This window comes from Notothenia rossii, assembly GCF_949606895.1.
Source record: "Notothenia rossii genome assembly, chromosome: 9".
Lineage (NCBI taxonomy): Eukaryota > Metazoa > Chordata > Actinopteri > Perciformes > Nototheniidae > Notothenia > Notothenia rossii.
In genome coordinates, this window is record NC_136907.1 from 9,991,320 (window position 1) to 10,007,828 (window position 16,509).

At 40.0% G+C, this 16,509-nt stretch overlaps 3 protein-coding genes across 4 annotated transcripts; 1 reads left to right on the forward strand and 2 right to left on the reverse strand.

Moving 5' to 3' along the window:
• Positions 1 to 1,998: 1,998 nt before the first annotated feature.
• fdxacb1 (ferredoxin-fold anticodon binding domain containing 1) lies at positions 1,999 to 5,383 on the reverse strand. The gene is made up of 5 exons (XM_079647436.1): positions 4,924 to 5,383; positions 4,111 to 4,267; positions 3,819 to 4,022; positions 3,555 to 3,713; positions 1,999 to 3,446 (listed from the first exon to the last, which is right to left on the reverse strand). The coding sequence occupies exons 1-5, from the start codon at positions 5,093 to 5,095 to the stop codon at positions 2,222 to 2,224; spliced, it is 1,917 nt and encodes a 638-aa protein (XP_079503562.1). The 5' UTR covers positions 5,096 to 5,383; the 3' UTR covers positions 1,999 to 2,221.
• A 146-nt stretch (positions 5,384 to 5,529) lies between these two features.
• LOC307017722 (mitochondrial import receptor subunit TOM40B) lies at positions 5,530 to 9,568 on the forward strand. Its single transcript, XM_079647449.1, has 10 exons — positions 5,530 to 5,784; positions 6,386 to 6,585; positions 6,717 to 6,784; positions 6,895 to 6,987; positions 7,123 to 7,224; positions 7,322 to 7,427; positions 7,818 to 7,940; positions 8,065 to 8,141; positions 8,227 to 8,329; positions 8,430 to 9,568. Exons 2-10 carry the CDS (start codon positions 6,402 to 6,404, stop codon positions 8,567 to 8,569), a joined length of 996 nt encoding a protein of 331 aa, XP_079503575.1. The 5' UTR covers positions 5,530 to 5,784; positions 6,386 to 6,401; the 3' UTR covers positions 8,570 to 9,568.
• An 865-nt stretch (positions 9,569 to 10,433) lies between these two features.
• On the reverse strand, positions 10,434 to 16,353 carry bicdl2 (BICD family like cargo adaptor 2). 2 transcript variants are annotated; one of them, XM_079647445.1, is made up of 10 exons: positions 16,243 to 16,353; positions 15,123 to 15,622; positions 13,966 to 14,181; positions 13,552 to 13,668; positions 12,882 to 13,028; positions 12,530 to 12,676; positions 12,272 to 12,346; positions 11,130 to 11,212; positions 10,916 to 11,030; positions 10,434 to 10,796 (listed from the first exon to the last, which is right to left on the reverse strand). In XM_079647445.1, exons 2-10 carry the CDS (start codon positions 15,366 to 15,368, stop codon positions 10,629 to 10,631), a joined length of 1,314 nt encoding a protein of 437 aa, XP_079503571.1. In that variant the 5' UTR covers positions 15,369 to 15,622; positions 16,243 to 16,353; the 3' UTR covers positions 10,434 to 10,628. The 2 variants fall into 2 exon arrangements, with proteins under 2 accessions (XP_079503571.1, XP_079503572.1); XM_079647446.1 differs by lacking the exon at positions 12,530 to 12,676.
• Positions 16,354 to 16,509: the final 156 nt, after the last annotated feature.

Here is a 16,509-nt window from a genome sequence, read left to right on the forward strand (position 1 = left end):
TCAAAATGTTTTAAACTGAATTGAGGATTGTCCAGCTGATCTGTATTGTTAGTAGCAAAAAGCATTTCCATTAAAGATGCACAAAAAAAGTCCATTCAGTTACAGCACTCAGCAAGTTACACATTGTCCTTATGTTTAGCACATGTAATAATCAGATTTAACATCAGCATCGAAGACAAAACATCTCCCTCCACTGGGTGTTGAACCTCTAGCACCTGCATGAATAACCAATGCATATACCTCTGGACCACCAAATTGTTTTTAAAACATTGAACACCCAACTACAGTATATATCTTGCTGTGATCTGATTTGGTGATTTGTACATTTAAGCACACAACGAGCACACAGGTATGGAGGACAGAACATGAGTAAAATAAAATGAAAATAAAATAGGCCTACAGGAATAAATACGGGAATAAGTAAAGAAATACAAAATACAAAAACATTTTACTCTGGGCTCAGCAGGTGAGAAACTGGGGCTTCCATTTGTTGGAAGACCATGGTGTTGCCAGATTTGGCACCCGAACTTTGTCGAAGATAATCGTACTGTCACCAAAATTACACTGGTGTTTGCTGTTCAACTGTAGTTTGTGCACACAAAAGCATTTTACTCTGGGCTCAGCAGGAGAAAAACTAAAGAGGGGCTTCCACATGTGGCAGACCAGGTGTTGGTGCTGCCGGATTTGGCACCCCCACTAAAACTTTGTCCAAGATAGTCGTACTGTCACCAAAATCACACTGGTGTTTGCTGTCCCCCTCTAGTTTGTGCACACAAAAGTGCTAGTGGAGCACGCTCGTGGACTGTGAGCGCCGGAGCCTCGCATCCCCACTGCAGAGTTGCGCCGCATTTGCGAATTAGATTAATTGCGCCGCATTTGCGCAGAAGATGAGGCCCCCTCCGCAAGGTGAGGACCCACGCAGTCTGCGTGATCTGCGTGTAGGGAGGGGCGGGCCTGCCCACCAGGTTTGGTTGTTTCAATCTTATTTGAGAAGGTTTTCCATTTCCAGGATGGGAAAGATATCGGTCAATAGAGATAAATTAAATCATTTATTTTGTTCTTCCGCTTAGAAAACTAGACGAAACGTCCAATAATTTACTACCAGTGTTCTTATCACATTTCATGTATAAGTACTTTGAATGAACTAACACAAGTAACAATAAGTCACTTGTCACTATTTGACTTTACAATCCCTGGGTAGTTACTTGGAAAGTACTACTAATGTAGTAAAATACAGTGTCAGCTGGCCATCATCTTGTGCATATAATAAAAAGTACATTTAAGGCTTTATGGGTCATTCCAGAATTGGAGGACATTTCATGTCAGGTTTCAAAATATTATTTAAATGATCAAACAGCTCTCGAACATCCCCTAAAATGGCATTTTTCTCTTGTCCCCGCTTCTTGGTGACCAACTTGCATGTCAAATATAACATTTAAAATAGGGATTTTATTTACTTTTCTTTGTATTATTCTATTGATATATGTCTCTTGTAATGGTAAAATCAATTTGTTTAATCATAAACATATTTTAAATAACAGTAATTTTGCACAGAAGGTGTGTCCCTCAACATGCGTTCAACCCTGTTACCCAAACCTTTTTAGATTGGCACAGGAAGTGAAAAAACTGTAAGTCAGATGACACAGTAAGTAACATCAGCAAGCCATATGCTAGTTAGTACCATGGGTAGACCAAAACTAAGTCCTCTCTTTTATTTTTCATATTTTTACAATATTTTCAGTCTTAAAAGAGTGTGGCACTCTGACCCACTCAACCCTGTTACTGATATTATCAGAATAAAGCATATTAATTTCAAAGTTATCTTTCTTGCATTAGATATCCAAGTTTGTCCTTAACCCTTTGTAAATGTTGCTGGTAATACTGCTAATGTAAAATTCAGTATCATTTTAAATACAGAACTTTAATTTGTAATAGTTATGGTGTTTCAGGCTGGGTTATTTCAACCACTATACCATTTATTCTCAACAATAGACCAAGCATGTTTGAAATAACATTTATTGAATAATTAAAGCACAAAGACACACACACTTACACATCACATTGCATATAAACTATAGCATGAAATGCCTCAACTACTGTAAACACTTGACTACAGTTTTGCGGATAATTTTCTTCGCAGTTCAAAGCAGACATGTAATGATAACATCTGTAAGTAAAAAAAGGGAGGTTAATAGACCATCTCTCTAGATATCAAATGTTGCTACCTGATGGTGACTTGCAACCGAGAGGTAAGAAAGGTTTCCAGGTCTTTATGAAAGTGGAGGGCTTGTGTGTGTGACAGAGCATGTGTGTGTGAGTGGTAGATGAGTCTGTAGCAGTAACTGGTCTGACTCAGGTCAGGATGTGAGAACGTGTCGATGAGCTTAACTTGCTCCACGGTCCCATGACTGGCCTCTCTTATCACAGCGTGGAACTTCCTCTCATCCCACGTCGGCCCTGTCCAGAAGCTGATGTCAAAGCTGAACGGTTCGGGGTACAGGGAGAATGGTTGAAAAGGTTTCCCTGGCGAAGGACAGAGTTCAAAGTGTTGTATAAAGCGGGGGTCGTGTGACCACAGAAGCCGCCAGTCAGGGAGTGAAAATAGGAGCACGGCAAGGAGGTCCAAATTTAGGGAAACAGTGACGCACACATCACTTATGTTGTCACCTTCATCGCTTGCAAATACCCTGCCAACCAAACCCATAGGCTGTGCTATTAGACGCAGGCCTCCCTGTTCTGTGACTAGGGAAACCCCGTAGGGTGCGAGCAGCTCTTCCAGCCTCTGTCCAAGCAATTTCATTGGCTCACATTCTGAAGGGAAAATCCCTCTGAGGAGAAGCTCGTGAAAGGCTGGCGGGGCCCAAAGGTTGACAGGCACGTTCTTGAAAACCAGGCCGCTAAGGCCAAATAACAAGGTGGTGACACCATTACTGCTCCCAAATGGCCCCTCCTTCTTATGTCCTTCAACACTTGTATTATTCCCCTCATTCTCCCCATGCCTCCCTGCATTGTTAATCAACTTTTTAGTGAGAAGCTCTTCCATGTGAGGAAGCAGTGATGGACGCAGCACATAAAGACAACTCTCGCTTTCAGGATCAACCAGAGAGCATGCAGACATTAAGCTCTCAGCTTCTTTGATCCTCACTTTATCTGAGGTAGCACACGTGGCCGGCAAAATGTCCGTGTGTCCTTGACTATCCAAAACTGGAACTTTCTCTATGTTTTTAGAGGTATGAGCATCACAGTTCTGGTGTTTCTGAAGCAGATGGATCCAGCAGCAGTCCCTGCTTTTGAAGTCTGGGCAAGACGCCTGCAGCTGTTCTGCTGTGAGGAGGAAGGGAACGGTTTCTGTCGTCATAGAGATGGACCACTTATCTGCCAGTCCTTTGAGAAGAAAATCTTGCACCATCCTGACAGGGTGGACAGAACCTGAGCAAAGCAATCCCCTGATGAACGAGAAGAGACAGTAGTAAGCATGTGGTTATATCATTTTTCTTTTGGTTGCCATGGTGGCTACTTACTGATGGAGCATGAGAGTCTCTGCGTCTATGTACCTGAATATGTAATCGCTGAGCTCGGCTGTTATGTTGTACTCCACTCTGTGTCTTTCAACTGCCTCTTCAACCTGAAGTGTCTGAGCAGGGCTGAAAGGGAGGCTTCGAGTGAACACGTGGAGCAAACCTTTCTCCACATGAAAGCCCTTATCCTGGCTCCTGTACAACAAAACACCAGCATTAGAGAGAGGGTATGCAAATACACACAGGGACACAAAGGGCCATTTCTATTTATACACCGCAACACTCACCTTTACTCCTTACCTGTATCCGGTGCACTTGTAGCTATGGTATTTGTCACTTTCAAAAGAGTGGACATGACTGAGGATTAGGTGTGCTTCTGCTGCCATGGCAACCACCTGCCAGCTGTTGTGCCACTCTCTCTTCGGGTGGTCGGCTGGTGTCCCGCCCTGTCCGTTGCATAAGGAAACATGAACCTCCCCGTCTTCAGACAACAGCTGAACACAACTGGAGGCACAGGAAAACAAGTATTCAGTATGTCATCATGGAAAACAGCCATTGTAAACTTCTTTAATTCATAAGAGTGCAGTCATACCTGAGGAAGAAGTTTTTGAGAAGCTCTCGGTTCTTTTTTACCCCACTCTTTCTACCGCAGTGAGGGAAGTTGAACACCACACGATCAAATTCACGGCCTTGAAGAGAGGCACATTCTGCAAGCTTCGTGCAGTCCACCCCGAAAATCAACTCTCCACCTAATCAACAAAATGTGTATATACAAATCAACAAAATCAGTGGTGGGTCAAGTAATCAGATATTTTACTCAAGTAAAAAGTAGTAATACAGAGTAAAATTGTTTGGTAAAAAATATTCTTGAAAAAAATGTAACTAAGTACGCCATGTATGTATTATATGTTTAATCATATTTCATTTGTTATTTTTGATTCATACTATAACTACATGTTTATTCTTATTTTAGCTTATATTATTTTATTTATTTATTAAATATATATTATATTATAATATTATTTATTGTCTAATTCTGTGGCTGCTATGACAACCGAATTTCCCTACGGGGATCAATAAAGGTCCCTCTTAAAATGATTGTTACTATTATGCATTAATCAGAGGATTTCCCTTATGAATCATCAACAAATTATAGATTGAATGACAAAACCAATGTTTGAAGTTAAATATAAGATAATTTCAATATGTAACGGTTACCTGTTGTTAAGAGCGAGGACTCGGATGTGAGCTCACCGTCCTCTGACTACACACAGTAAAGTGTAGTTAAAAGTAGAAGTACATGTCAAAAATACTCAAGTACAGTACAAGTACTTAAGTGTGTGAGGTATGTGTGTAGTAACTATCCACCACTACAAACATCTATGTACAAACAGTACTCATGTACCTGAGTCCTGGACGGTCTGGATGTTGGTGGCAGCGCCTTCATGCCGCAGTGCCTCGTCCTGATGCTGCAGGCAAGTGGCCGTGATGTTGGTCTCAGAGTATAACTGGCTCACAGAGGCAGAAAACGAGAAGTTCCCTTCTCCAACCAGCAATATGTTCCGTGAAGGACACATGGCTAGTAAAAACTGAATAGGTAGGACACCCAAAAAGTAACTTACTAAAACTATTCCCTGAAGGATATGTCCGAAGGCGAAAGGAGAGAGAGAGAGACGAGCAACAGATGACCAGCTGTAGTCTCTTCTTCACCGACTATTATACTCGTTAAAACTACATATTTTTAGTAAGTGACGTCCCTATCACGCGTCTTAGGTAGTATCGGCTAAATAACTTGAATTAAATTGATTGTAAGGTAATTAAAAACAGTTGATCTTCTCCTACTCCACGGCGATGCAGTACATTAAGTATCTCACCTGGAGCAGCTCGCGTTGAAAGCGGTGTCCCAGATACAGTTGTCCGACCAGAAACAACATTTAGGGAACGTTTGCCTAAAACCTCCAAACTTCATAACAACAATTTAAATATGAATAGATGGGTATAGTTGTTGTTTATAAAATTGTAATAGAGTTTCCAGTCTTTACATGTAAATGTGAAAGCGTAATTTATTTTCAGAGCAAACGTCGTGTTTTCAGAGGGACTGATTTGCAGGTTGGCGCATCACATCTGGAGGAGGGAGCTACTTGCTGCATCAGATGATCCCACTATGAATGATATTTTATAATATATAATTCAAACCACCTGACGGGTTCCGATGTGCACTTCTCAAATCGGTGTTGGATTTTAACGTCTCTCGATATAAACGGAAGTAGGTCACATTACTCACTAGTGCACAGATTTGAGTGTTGTTGCTGATGCTAAGGTCATGCTAGCTAACGGGATTGCTGCACCTGCTCATAATAATAACATCCTTGCATGATGCACATAGTAATGATCATTTTCACAACTAATGCTTTGCATGCAAGTCAGTCCAATTTAAAGATATAGCACAATGCATTCAATTATTATTATTAAATATATATGTTTTTTCTTAATCTTGATGTATGTGTCACAAACTTGTTCTGGTCTCTCTTAGTGTAGGTGTTAGTACAATGGGATACCTTGATGTTTCTATGCTCTATTTTGTCCAGAAAAGCTTATTGTCTTCCTTCAATTGTATTTCAATTGTGTACAGTTAATACTTTGCCTCTGTTCTCTTCATATAGTCACTGGCTGAAGATAAATGTGACATTGCATCATCATTAATCTTTTTTAAATACTGACACTTATATTACTGCATGTTCTTTGTCTTAAGTTTGTATATAATAACAAGATGAGTTTGTTTCATTGAAAAAATATCTATGGAAGAAATCAGACAATAAATGAAGCGTAATATATATCTCTCTTATTTGTCTCTTTGCATCATGTAGGAAGTGTTGCACCCACATGGGCAGTGTGCTGGCTTTGTCTTCCGGTCCGGGCCATCAGAACTGGCCTTTCTCCACGGACCGCCCTCCTTCTCGCTGGGACGCACATCCTGCTCACTGGGACAGTCCTCCACGCTGGGAGAGGAGAGATGGACGCCTACCCAACCCGGGCAGCTTTCATTCTCTCCATAGAAGCTGCAAAGGTATGTCAAACTAAAATGAACCATCTGTAGGGTGCACACCATAGATAAAAGACTAAACCTGCCACGTGGTACAAAAACTGAGAAAAGCAGCAAAATAGTAATGTATTGAATCTGACTGTTTTTCTCCCTAGATGTATTCCCTCAACAGATTGAGGGAGTCAAGATGATCGTCAATAAAACTTTAAGCAGCTTCTTCAAGGTGACACATTCAGTTAAACTCATAAAATTACTAAAGATAAGGGTGTAATTCTTACATCTGAAAATGTTATTATGCCGTATTATCAATTTACTGTATGTGTTTGCTTCCAGATTAGTCATGCTCTTCACCTCAGTGCTGTTAGTCCTTCCTACTATCGATTCCACGTGGAGCATCTTCAGTCTGATGATTACAGCAAGGACAAGGTCAAACATGAGTCCTCGTCACATATACAATATTTATCCATTACTCAATGCTTAATGTGGTTGTTGGTATATAAAAACAGAAGAAGCTGCTGTTTTGTTGACTGGTTGCATTTGGATCTTTCCTCACATTTTTAGGATGCCCCCGCCTTGATCGGGGAGATGGACTCTTCTGGCAGTCTGAACGCTCACGCTCTGCTGAACCTCACGGAGCGAGTACGAGCCAGAACAGTGTTCCAGGTGGGATCCTAATGTCTCTCCATCCATTATGTTTACGCTGTCAGTGCACTCGTCACTTTGAACAACATTTTTATTTGAATTGTTGATTGTGTTAAAGACCCAGCAGTCCCAGTTTGTGACGTGGCAGTTTGAAACTGAGTACAGAGGGAACGACTTCACTGCTGCTGTGACAGTAGCCAATCCGGACGTCCTCAGAGAGTCAGGTGAGAAAAGACAGGTGGAAAGATAGGAATATCTTTTGATATGAGTTTACAGAAAACAGTCAATTCAGTAAATTGTTTTTTCTCAATCAAGCATCAAAATAATAGAGCTGCAATTATTAGTCAACTAATTGATAAGCTGAACTACGAAAAGAAATAGGCCAACTATTTTGATAAGACATTGATTGTTAAAGTCTTTCAAATATGAACATTTCCTGTTTTAAGTGTAATCTGACATTTGATTGACGAAACAATTAATCAAATGAATCTAGAAAATAATGCGCTGATCAATCGATAATCTAAACAATTGTTGGTTGCAGCCCTAGTAGATACATTACCTGGTTAATCTTTGTTTATCTAACTATTATATATCTGTGTGTTTCTCTTGGACAGTTATCCTTGTGGCACACTTCCTGCAGAGTGTGACTTCTGGGCTGGTTTTAGGAGGGGAGCTGGTCTACCATCGGGGTCGAGCAGAGGAAGGAGGAATTCTTACTTTAGCTGGACAGTACTCAAGTAAGATGTTGCGTTTCATCGTCAATCTGCCTCATAAAAATAGTTTAATACAGCCTTTACCATTCGTATCTTTTTTCCTTGATTTGGTGGCAGTGTTTCACATTTTTCTCAAATCTTGATGTAGGACCAAACTGGGTGGCAACGCTAAATGCTGGGAAAGGAGGTGCCCATGCTAGTTACTATCACAGAGCCAACAAACAGGTACAGCAGATGCAAACTCTAATGTATAAACGCTCCATTTTCCCTTGGTGCATGGTGCAAATGTGCATGTGTTCGTGTTCACCAGATCCAAGTCGGGGTGGAGTTTGAAGCCAGTACCAGGACGCAGGAGACCACGACCTCATTTGGATACCAGATGGAGCTCCCAGAGGCCAACATGGTGTTTCGAGGTAAATTCCTTTCTCCAACTTTGTCTCAAACCTCATGCTGAGTGAAAACTATTAACATGCATAAATGATAAAATGAGACCATTTTCATGTGTGTGTCTAGGTATGATAAACAGTCGGTGCATAATTGGAGGCGTGTTGGAGAAGCGCCTGACCCCGCTACCTGCCACCCTGATTATGGGTGCCTTTGTAAATCACAGAGGAGACAAGTTACAAGTGGGCCTGGGCATCAACGTGGGATAATCCTCTCCTAGCGCCTGCTGGAGTTACAGCTCGCTGTCAGGGTATCCATCCAGAGACCTGCTTCAGAGGCTTGTTAAAACACTTGAACTACCCTGAGTATGGTGGATTGTCTAGGTGTTTAAACTTGCAAGCTACCTCTAAAAAAGGAGGTGATGTTTCTGAAAAAGGTTATTTGAGGGCGTCAACAATTGTGACTTGGATGTGTAACCCTCACAATGAAACCAAACTGCACATCACCTTCTGGACATGAAAGCAGAAAGGATGAGAGGCATACTGTACTGCAAACTGAAAATTACTTACGTTTTATACTGTAGGTAGTCTTCAAGAAACGTAATGTACGTATATAGATTATATTGAAAGATAAATGTGATTTTACGTTTTGGCCCACTCACCATCATTTTTGTATACCTTACATTTTAGCTGACCATTTTCTAAAGAATCCAGTCCTACAGGAATCATATCAGGGTACTTAATATAATTTCACAATCTCCATGTCTTAATTTTTTTTTCGGTTGTTTAACCCTAACCCATATTCATCTTAAACCAAAGTGGTCAGCTGAAATGTAAAATGGATACAAGTGTGCTAAAACGCCAGTGTGTTCCTTAAAACTGTGTGTATGGGTAAAATATTGTGTGTTTGATTGTGTTTTTGCAGCATATAAAACTGTGAGGTACCACACATAAACAAACAGCCTGTTGACTGTAGGATAAGAGTTTCTGCTCCATAAACTAACCTCTAGTGGAGGGATGTGAGAGCGGCGCTGCACTGACTCTGCAGAGCCAGGAATGTACTGTATGTATATTATTGATGAAGGCATGTGGAAACACTGGCCTGTATACAAACTGCACTACTCACACTGCTTTGGGGATATTTCCAGTCCTTTTTAAGCTATCAGAAATTATATTATTTATACATTATGTAACATAAGCATTGAGAGATGTGGAAGGGAGAGACTGTCATTTTGACTTAATTTATTAAAAATGTTATTTCTATCAGAATATCTGTGTTTCTTCATTGCCCTAATAAGTAATCGTTTCAGTTCTGTCCAGCAACATTGTGGTTTAAAGCTCCACAAATTAATGTTTCTTTGTGTTAACTATGGATGTAATGTCTACATGTAATAGGAAAGCAGTCATTCATATTGACAAACCAACGTAAAATGAACACCTGTCAAAAATTACCATCAGCATCAACTCACGTGCCTTCTAGCCTCATTTAGCTCAACGGTTTGATTCTATGTACAGAGTTTAGCATCTAGCAAGATAATGTGCCAGATAATGTTGTCAGGTTTTTTTTAACACAAAAACAAAGCTAAATATAGAGTTAATATTGGACATTTTTTGGGTGTCAAGAAGCACCAGACACTCAAAATGAATCTCAATATTGGTCTATGTCTGCAAGATGTTCACCAAAACTGGCTTTTGCAACCTTTACATGTCTGGCTGGTCCGATTGCTTTGCCGCAAGGTGTTTTTCAGACAGAAATCTAAGCAAATATTGTAATTGGATCAGTGGACAGTTTGTGTTTCTGCAACCGAGCAGACTGTACAGACATTAGCTAGCTAGCAATGGATTCACCAACTGTGTGTTTGTATTCACTCTGACTGAGCTCTCCAGAAACTTAGTTTTCTGTATTTATTTCTCCAGTCTTTCTGCTGTTTCCTCTTCCCTCTTAATGTTTATGAAGCATACAAATCCCAGGTTACAACATTGTTTATGTCTAATCAGGTCTTTCCATTAAGTGTGTTTTCAATTGAAAGACATGATCTGTATAATAGCCTATTCTGTATGTTCTGTCTGAACACAAAGTCAGAGACCAAGGTTTAAAGAAGGCCTACGGTGACAAAAAAAACGTTACAGAGACTTGTTGTTGGCTTTAAAATGTAATATAAAATACTAAAGTCTGAAATGACTTACTGTACACATTCATATATACAAATATATATTCAAATAAGAGGTCTGTAAACATATCCCTGGTTGGTGGTGATAACACATCCAGCTTCAGTGGGGAAGATAAAGGCTGACACTTGTCCGTCTAAATTGGTAGCAGCTATCGTTGTTATTTTTCTTTAAAAAAGGAGAAAAATCCTTTCCCTCCTTCTCCCTTCAATTTCAAAGATCTGCTTCTTTGTAATCCCACTGCATTGTCTTTCTCTCGCACTCTTTCCCTCTGTCTCTCTTCCTCCCTTTGCTGCACCTGTTGATTGATCACCAGCCGCATGTCCTCCTGCAACAGGATGAGAGGTTTAGATTGAAAAACGAAATTCTGCTTTTAAACTAAACTATTGTAACTTGTTGCAAAGACACATCATTTAGATGTATGTGTATCTCTGCACACAGACTCACCTGCCAGGCCTCCAGCTCTTGAGACAGCGCCACCTTGTGTTTAATGGTGTTGAGAAGCTGCTGCGTTAGGGATTCCTTTTCCTGACGCACCATGGTCAATTCACTTTCCAGGCAACTGCACATTGGTAATAATAAAAAGCATAACATAACCACTGTGTGCTTTCTTGGAATAAGAGGGAATCAAATCGACAAATACGTCGTTGTTAAGCATTACCTGTAGCTTGGCTTTTCAGAGCTGCTTCCGAATGGCTCCATTTCCTGCCTCAAAGACTCCAACTCATCTCTTTGAGATTGCAACTGCAAATTGTGACATCAAAATTGCATACATATGTTATTCATCATCATTTAAATACTCAGATTTCCATAATTTCTATACATTTTAAAGATCCCCTTAAGGAACGTTGTAGGCCTCTGCATTGAAATATAATTATTGTCTGATATAGTTTTTCCACAAAGATATCAATAAACAAGTTAACAATTCTTCAATTTAATTTTAAACCTAATCTTTCTCTTTATTAAAAATCCAAAATCTATGATTATTCATAAAAGTAAAGTATGAACACAATATGTCTCCTACTTCAATAACAAGTCCCTTTTTAGTGTATGTGATAAAGAAGTATCAGTTGCTGAATCACACGTACGTATCATTTGCATATATTATATATATTTGGCCACAACTGATCACAGAAATAGTGTTACATTTTACGTCTTTTATTTTTTTGTGGACTGTAGCATGATGGATGTGCATTCATTCTAACTTAAATATCAGTCACACTTGTCTGACTGTTATGTTGCTCGATTAGCTGTACATTTTTGACAAATATATTGCTATACATCGGTGGTTCCCAACGTTTTTTCCCAAGAGCCCCCCCAAATGACTCCGGTTGGAAGTTGCGTTCCCCCCCTCCCACACACACAAGGGGGGGGCACTTTACGGGGAGAATAAATATTTCTATTAAAGAAAGAATTATACATTTCTGTCTTTTTATGCCTTTAATAGCTACTAACTTGAATTTTTATTCAAATGAATTAATCAATTATTTGTTATGTTTTATTGTAATGTAGAGACAAGGCTTTTAGTGACAATCATGTATTGCTTTACAATTATATGTAAAACTTTTTTTTAAAAAAAGTCTAAATGTGATATTTGGCCTCAAATCATCTGAGGCCTGGCCCCCCCCCCCCTGCGATCTTTGGCGCCCCCCAGGTTGGGAACCACTGCATATACATAGTAGCACATATGTATGTACACCCATTTCTAAACCAACCCATTAAGACGTCTGTATTGTATCTTCGCAGGTCAATCACCAAGTGAAATTGGGTTATGAAAGGTGTATCTGTGGTTGATCAACAGACCTCCTCTTTGAGTGCTTGTATCTCTTCATCTCTTGCTTGCAGGACTGTGGAGTGAGCGAGAAGAGCCTCTTTGGCCTGGAAGGAGAGATAAAAACAACAGATAGAACGCTCAGCAAGGTCAGAACACTTATTATTGGTGTCAAGGCATTAGATGCAAATTTGGGTTTGAAGAGGCTCGGTTTTTGAAAAAACAGTAGGGATCAGTCTCTAACTGTCATAAGGACATAAGAAGGTTTTTTTTAGTGTGTGTGTGTGTACCTGTGATTGCTGAATTTCACTATGCAGAGATAAAGGTTCTGTTTGTCTACTGTCCAGAAAGCTGTCTTCTCCCAGATTCAGACTGTTTTGCAGCAGGGAGCGATTCACGCTTCGTAACTCAAACACCACTCCCTGCTCCTGCTCTATCTACACACACACACAGACACACAGATACAGTAAGAGACTGGTGCACGCACACACTTAAAGGTCAAGAACTTCAAACTAGGTGTCCCTTATGAATTCTGACAAGTAAATATCTCCTTGCAGCACATGATTTCACCTCCGGCTCCTTCAGCCTTCATCTTTCAACGCAAAATGTCATCTTAAATAACAGTCAGTCGTCCATCCTCACCTCTGCCTCTTTCTCTTTCAGGTTTATTTTTGTTTCTAACAGTCTGTCTCTCAGTCTCTCTCTCTCCATGCGGAGTCTATCGCTGTCCTCCTGTGAAGCTCTTAATTGAGCATCCATGTGCGAAAGCCGCTCCAGCAAAACTTTGTTCTGTATTGGGAAGAAGAAAAATATTTTTTAAAACAAAATACTAAATGAATGGTGCAATGACAGAGGTAAAATAAAGTGTTTATTATTAACACTAGTGACATTTTGACGCTATTAAATATGTAAAATTAAAGTCCTCAAGGATGTTATATTTCAGTCTAAGAGAGAGAGATCTTGAGATCTGATTTCCGCTTGGCTTTTGAAAGACTGGTCTCCTTAAAGAATGACCTATGATTAGAATTCAAAACAGAACTTTTCGACATGATAAAATACCAAAACAATAACATTTGAGACAGCTACATGTTTGGCCTTCAAATGCCAATACTTAAAAACAGCTCTCATTACTTTCATGTTGTATTATAATTTCAGACAATTTGGACATTTGAAATGTAATACTTTTGTGTACGGCCTACTATCGATTGAAGACAGCACAATGTGTTTATGACTGTCACACTCAAACCACCTCAGTTACTTCATCATTGATTTTCTTGTGCAATGTAAATTCAAAAGTGACTGGTAGGTTTACCTCTGCTTGAATGTTCTCTATTTGTGTGAAGTTGATATTTCGGCTGAACGATGATTCATCCATCTCTTCTCTGATGGAACGTAGCTCAGTCCTTAAGGAGTGCTCCAGTGTAACCGCCTAATTGGGTGGTAGATTAAAAAAAGTTGAGACATGTTTTTGTTACAATAAGAGACAAAGATGGGCCTCCATGAACCTGCTGGTCTGCATTTTTTCTGTCTGCGTGACTGTGATGACATATGCAGACAATTCCCACACATACCAATACACGAAATGCCATGAGACTGGGTTGCACATACACACACTTACATTCTTTTAAATGTCACAGCATTACAACATACTTGTAATGACTTATTTTGTGGGTTAGCAGCTCATTAAGGCAGGGTAAAGGCTGCCTGTTTACTGATATAAACCCACCTCTGCTAGCTGCTCCACCAGGCGTTGGTTATGATTGGCTAACTGAGTCAGCTGCTCACTCTCGTCCCTTCGCCGGTCGCGCCCCTGGCTGTTTTGTTGCTCCAGATTTGCCCTCAAAGCAGCTAAATCTGAAGTCAGCTCTGCCTCTCTCTGTCCAGACACCAGCTCATTCATCTCCAGCTTCCTGTGCAGAACATGCTTCTCCTGCTGTAAAGCCTGAGACAATAGAGGCAGCATTAACTGGGATCAATAAAGATAAATAATAATAATACACCTTGGTCATTTCATGTGATCTCTGCAATTGTGTGAGTTTCCAGGCCGTATAAGTGTGTAGAGACAACATGATTAGATGCTGGTTCTTGAAAAACAGAACTGATGTAACTAAACACGTGTACTGTTTACTTTAAACCTGATCTTTTCTTGCTATGAAGTTTCAAAATATATTGGGTGGAAAAAGCCTGTTATTTTTGCTTTATATCAGAGACAGATTTGTGCCTGTAGTGTAAATCTGTCCCTGAAACTGACAGCTAGATTTATACCTTTATATCTATGTAGTGTATACCTGTATCTTTAGTAACAGCCAAGAAACTTACAGAATACAAGCAGTGTGCAAAACAAAAAATAAATAATACTACCATCGCTACTACCATTTTATATAATAATACGAATAACTAAATATCCATCCACAAACTTTTCCTCTGCTCTCCTACTCTTTTTGCTGTCCTCTGTCTAATAGTTTTGTGTCTGTGTGGTATGTACAGACAAAAGAATGCAAAAAATGTGACCTCAGTGACCTCTTTGTGACATGTCCTCTCTTGTTTTACTGCTCAGGAAAATACATTAGGATGTTGTTAATATCTGCGTTTCAAAAAACTACATTTTAAATCCTAAGATTTTGTTATCAGCACTGGTTGAATAGGATGTGAGAACTGTCATTTCCATTATCTGAGGAAGCATAAATTAAACTTTGATCTTAATTATACAGACTTACAAGGCTGTCCACATGTATGATTGCTCTTACATCTAGACTTACTTCAATGTCATGCATGCTTCTCTATGTTAAAACATGTTTGTGCTCCTTTACTTCCCATCTCACAATAACTATATAGTGTTTGCACAGCCACAGGAAACATTGCTTACAGCAGCTTTATCCTTACCTCCATCTCTCTCTCCCTCTGCTCCAAGGAGGCTGCCAGCTCCTCATTCTTCTCCAGTAAAGCCTGCCCCAGCTCTGCAGCTAGTATCAGATCCGTCTCTATCCCTTCTCCGTTGTCCCTGCTGCCAAGGGAGGATGTGGATGAGGGGAGGGCAAAGGAAAGGGAGACTGAGGACGATGAGGAGAGAGGGAAGAAGGAGTCCTCCAGGCTGGGGGACGGGAGGCTGCTTTTTCTAGGGGTGAACATTGTTGATAGCTGCAGTCTTGTGTTGTGGGTCTAGATAGAAATCATCGTCCCAGATATTGGACTTGTTATCACACAGGTGGCAGGTGGACCGCCATGATATCTTTCTTTCGGAAAAAACAGGAGTCCTTTTTCTGTAACTTGACGATCGGGTTCAGAGAGGATTGAGGAGTTTGATTTTTCACTTTTGTAATCCAGATATGTCTGCTTCCAAGAATCCTAATGATGTTCAGATCTTGTCTTCTTTGTTGATAAAACTATCGGAAAGAAAAGTCCATTAATAGCACAGAAAAACCACAACAAACAGATGTATTGACGCTAACTGTGAAAATCAGGACATGCATGACAGCTTTAGTTGTTATCTAGTAATACAATCTCACATTGCCTTGAAGGAGGTCTTTTGTCCAACAGGTGCTTTTGTTACTCTGACCGAAATACCAGCTCCCCTGTAATCTTTGTTTCACTCCCCTCCCTAAATTCCAAAGGTAATGTGCTCCATGTCCTAAAAATATGTCTCTGAAGTATGTCTCAGGTCTCTAAAGTCCAGGTTGTTGTCGTTGTTGATGTTTTACCCAAATTAACACTTGAAAATACGTTGCTACCAAAACATGATGACATCTTTTTGTCAATTTAAACTACATTTTGGTCACACTGTAGCTGCACTCCGAAGTTTTAGCCTCCCACGTGATTCATCTTTACATTTGACGTCACAATCTGGCATCTTACCTAAAGAACTACCTTGAAACCATGCTGTATTCCTGTTATACATAATTACAAAAGAACACTAATTGTACTTATCCTCTAAACATTAACCCTTTTCATCAAGAGATCTCTATTATTCAACTCTGGAGGGAAAAAAAATGTAAGTCTGTCTTACCTGACAGTTCCCGGCCAACTCACACCCAACAGGTATAGTCTTCCTGTTTGGTGAGTGTATGCGTGAGTGTTTGTGTGACTGTGTTTGGGAGTGTTTGCACAAGAGAGGCTCAGCTGGTTTCCTTGGTAGTGGAAACATACAGTATGTAAATACAGCCATTGGCTCCTCCTCCTAGAGTAGGAAAGGTAAAGGAAGGGAACCAGGGAGAGGAATACTCTGAGGGACAAAGTCATATGTTTGTTGCAAAAATGTTCTGACATCTAGTGG

Coding starts and splice junctions, on each gene's coding strand:
- fdxacb1 (XM_079647436.1), bottom strand. CDS start 5,095: ATGTGTCCTTCACGGAACATATTGCTGGTTGGAGAAGGGAACTTCTCG. Junction 3,714..3,818: donor TACAAGTGCACCGGATACAG/GTAAGGAGTAAA, acceptor TTTGTTGTACAG/GAGCCAGGATAAGGGCTTTC. Junction 3,447..3,554: donor CTCAGCGATTACATATTCAG/GTACATAGACGC, acceptor CTCGTTCATCAG/GGGATTGCTTTGCTCAGGTT.
- LOC307017722 (XM_079647449.1), top strand. CDS start 6,402: ATGGGCAGTGTGCTGGCTTTGTCTTCCGGTCCGGGCCATCAGAACTGG. Junction 6,988..7,122: donor ATGATTACAGCAAGGACAAG/GTCAAACATGAG, acceptor TCACATTTTTAG/GATGCCCCCGCCTTGATCGG. Junction 7,428..7,817: donor GGACGTCCTCAGAGAGTCAG/GTGAGAAAAGAC, acceptor TCTCTTGGACAG/TTATCCTTGTGGCACACTTC.
- bicdl2 (XM_079647445.1), bottom strand. CDS start 15,368: ATGTTCACCCCTAGAAAAAGCAGCCTCCCGTCCCCCAGCCTGGAGGAC. Junction 14,182..15,122: donor AGAGGGAGAGAGAGATGGAG/GTAAGGATAAAG, acceptor CTATTGTCTCAG/GCTTTACAGCAGGAGAAGCA. Junction 10,797..10,915: donor AAGAGCTGGAGGCCTGGCAG/GTGAGTCTGTGT, acceptor ATCCTGTTGCAG/GAGGACATGCGGCTGGTGAT.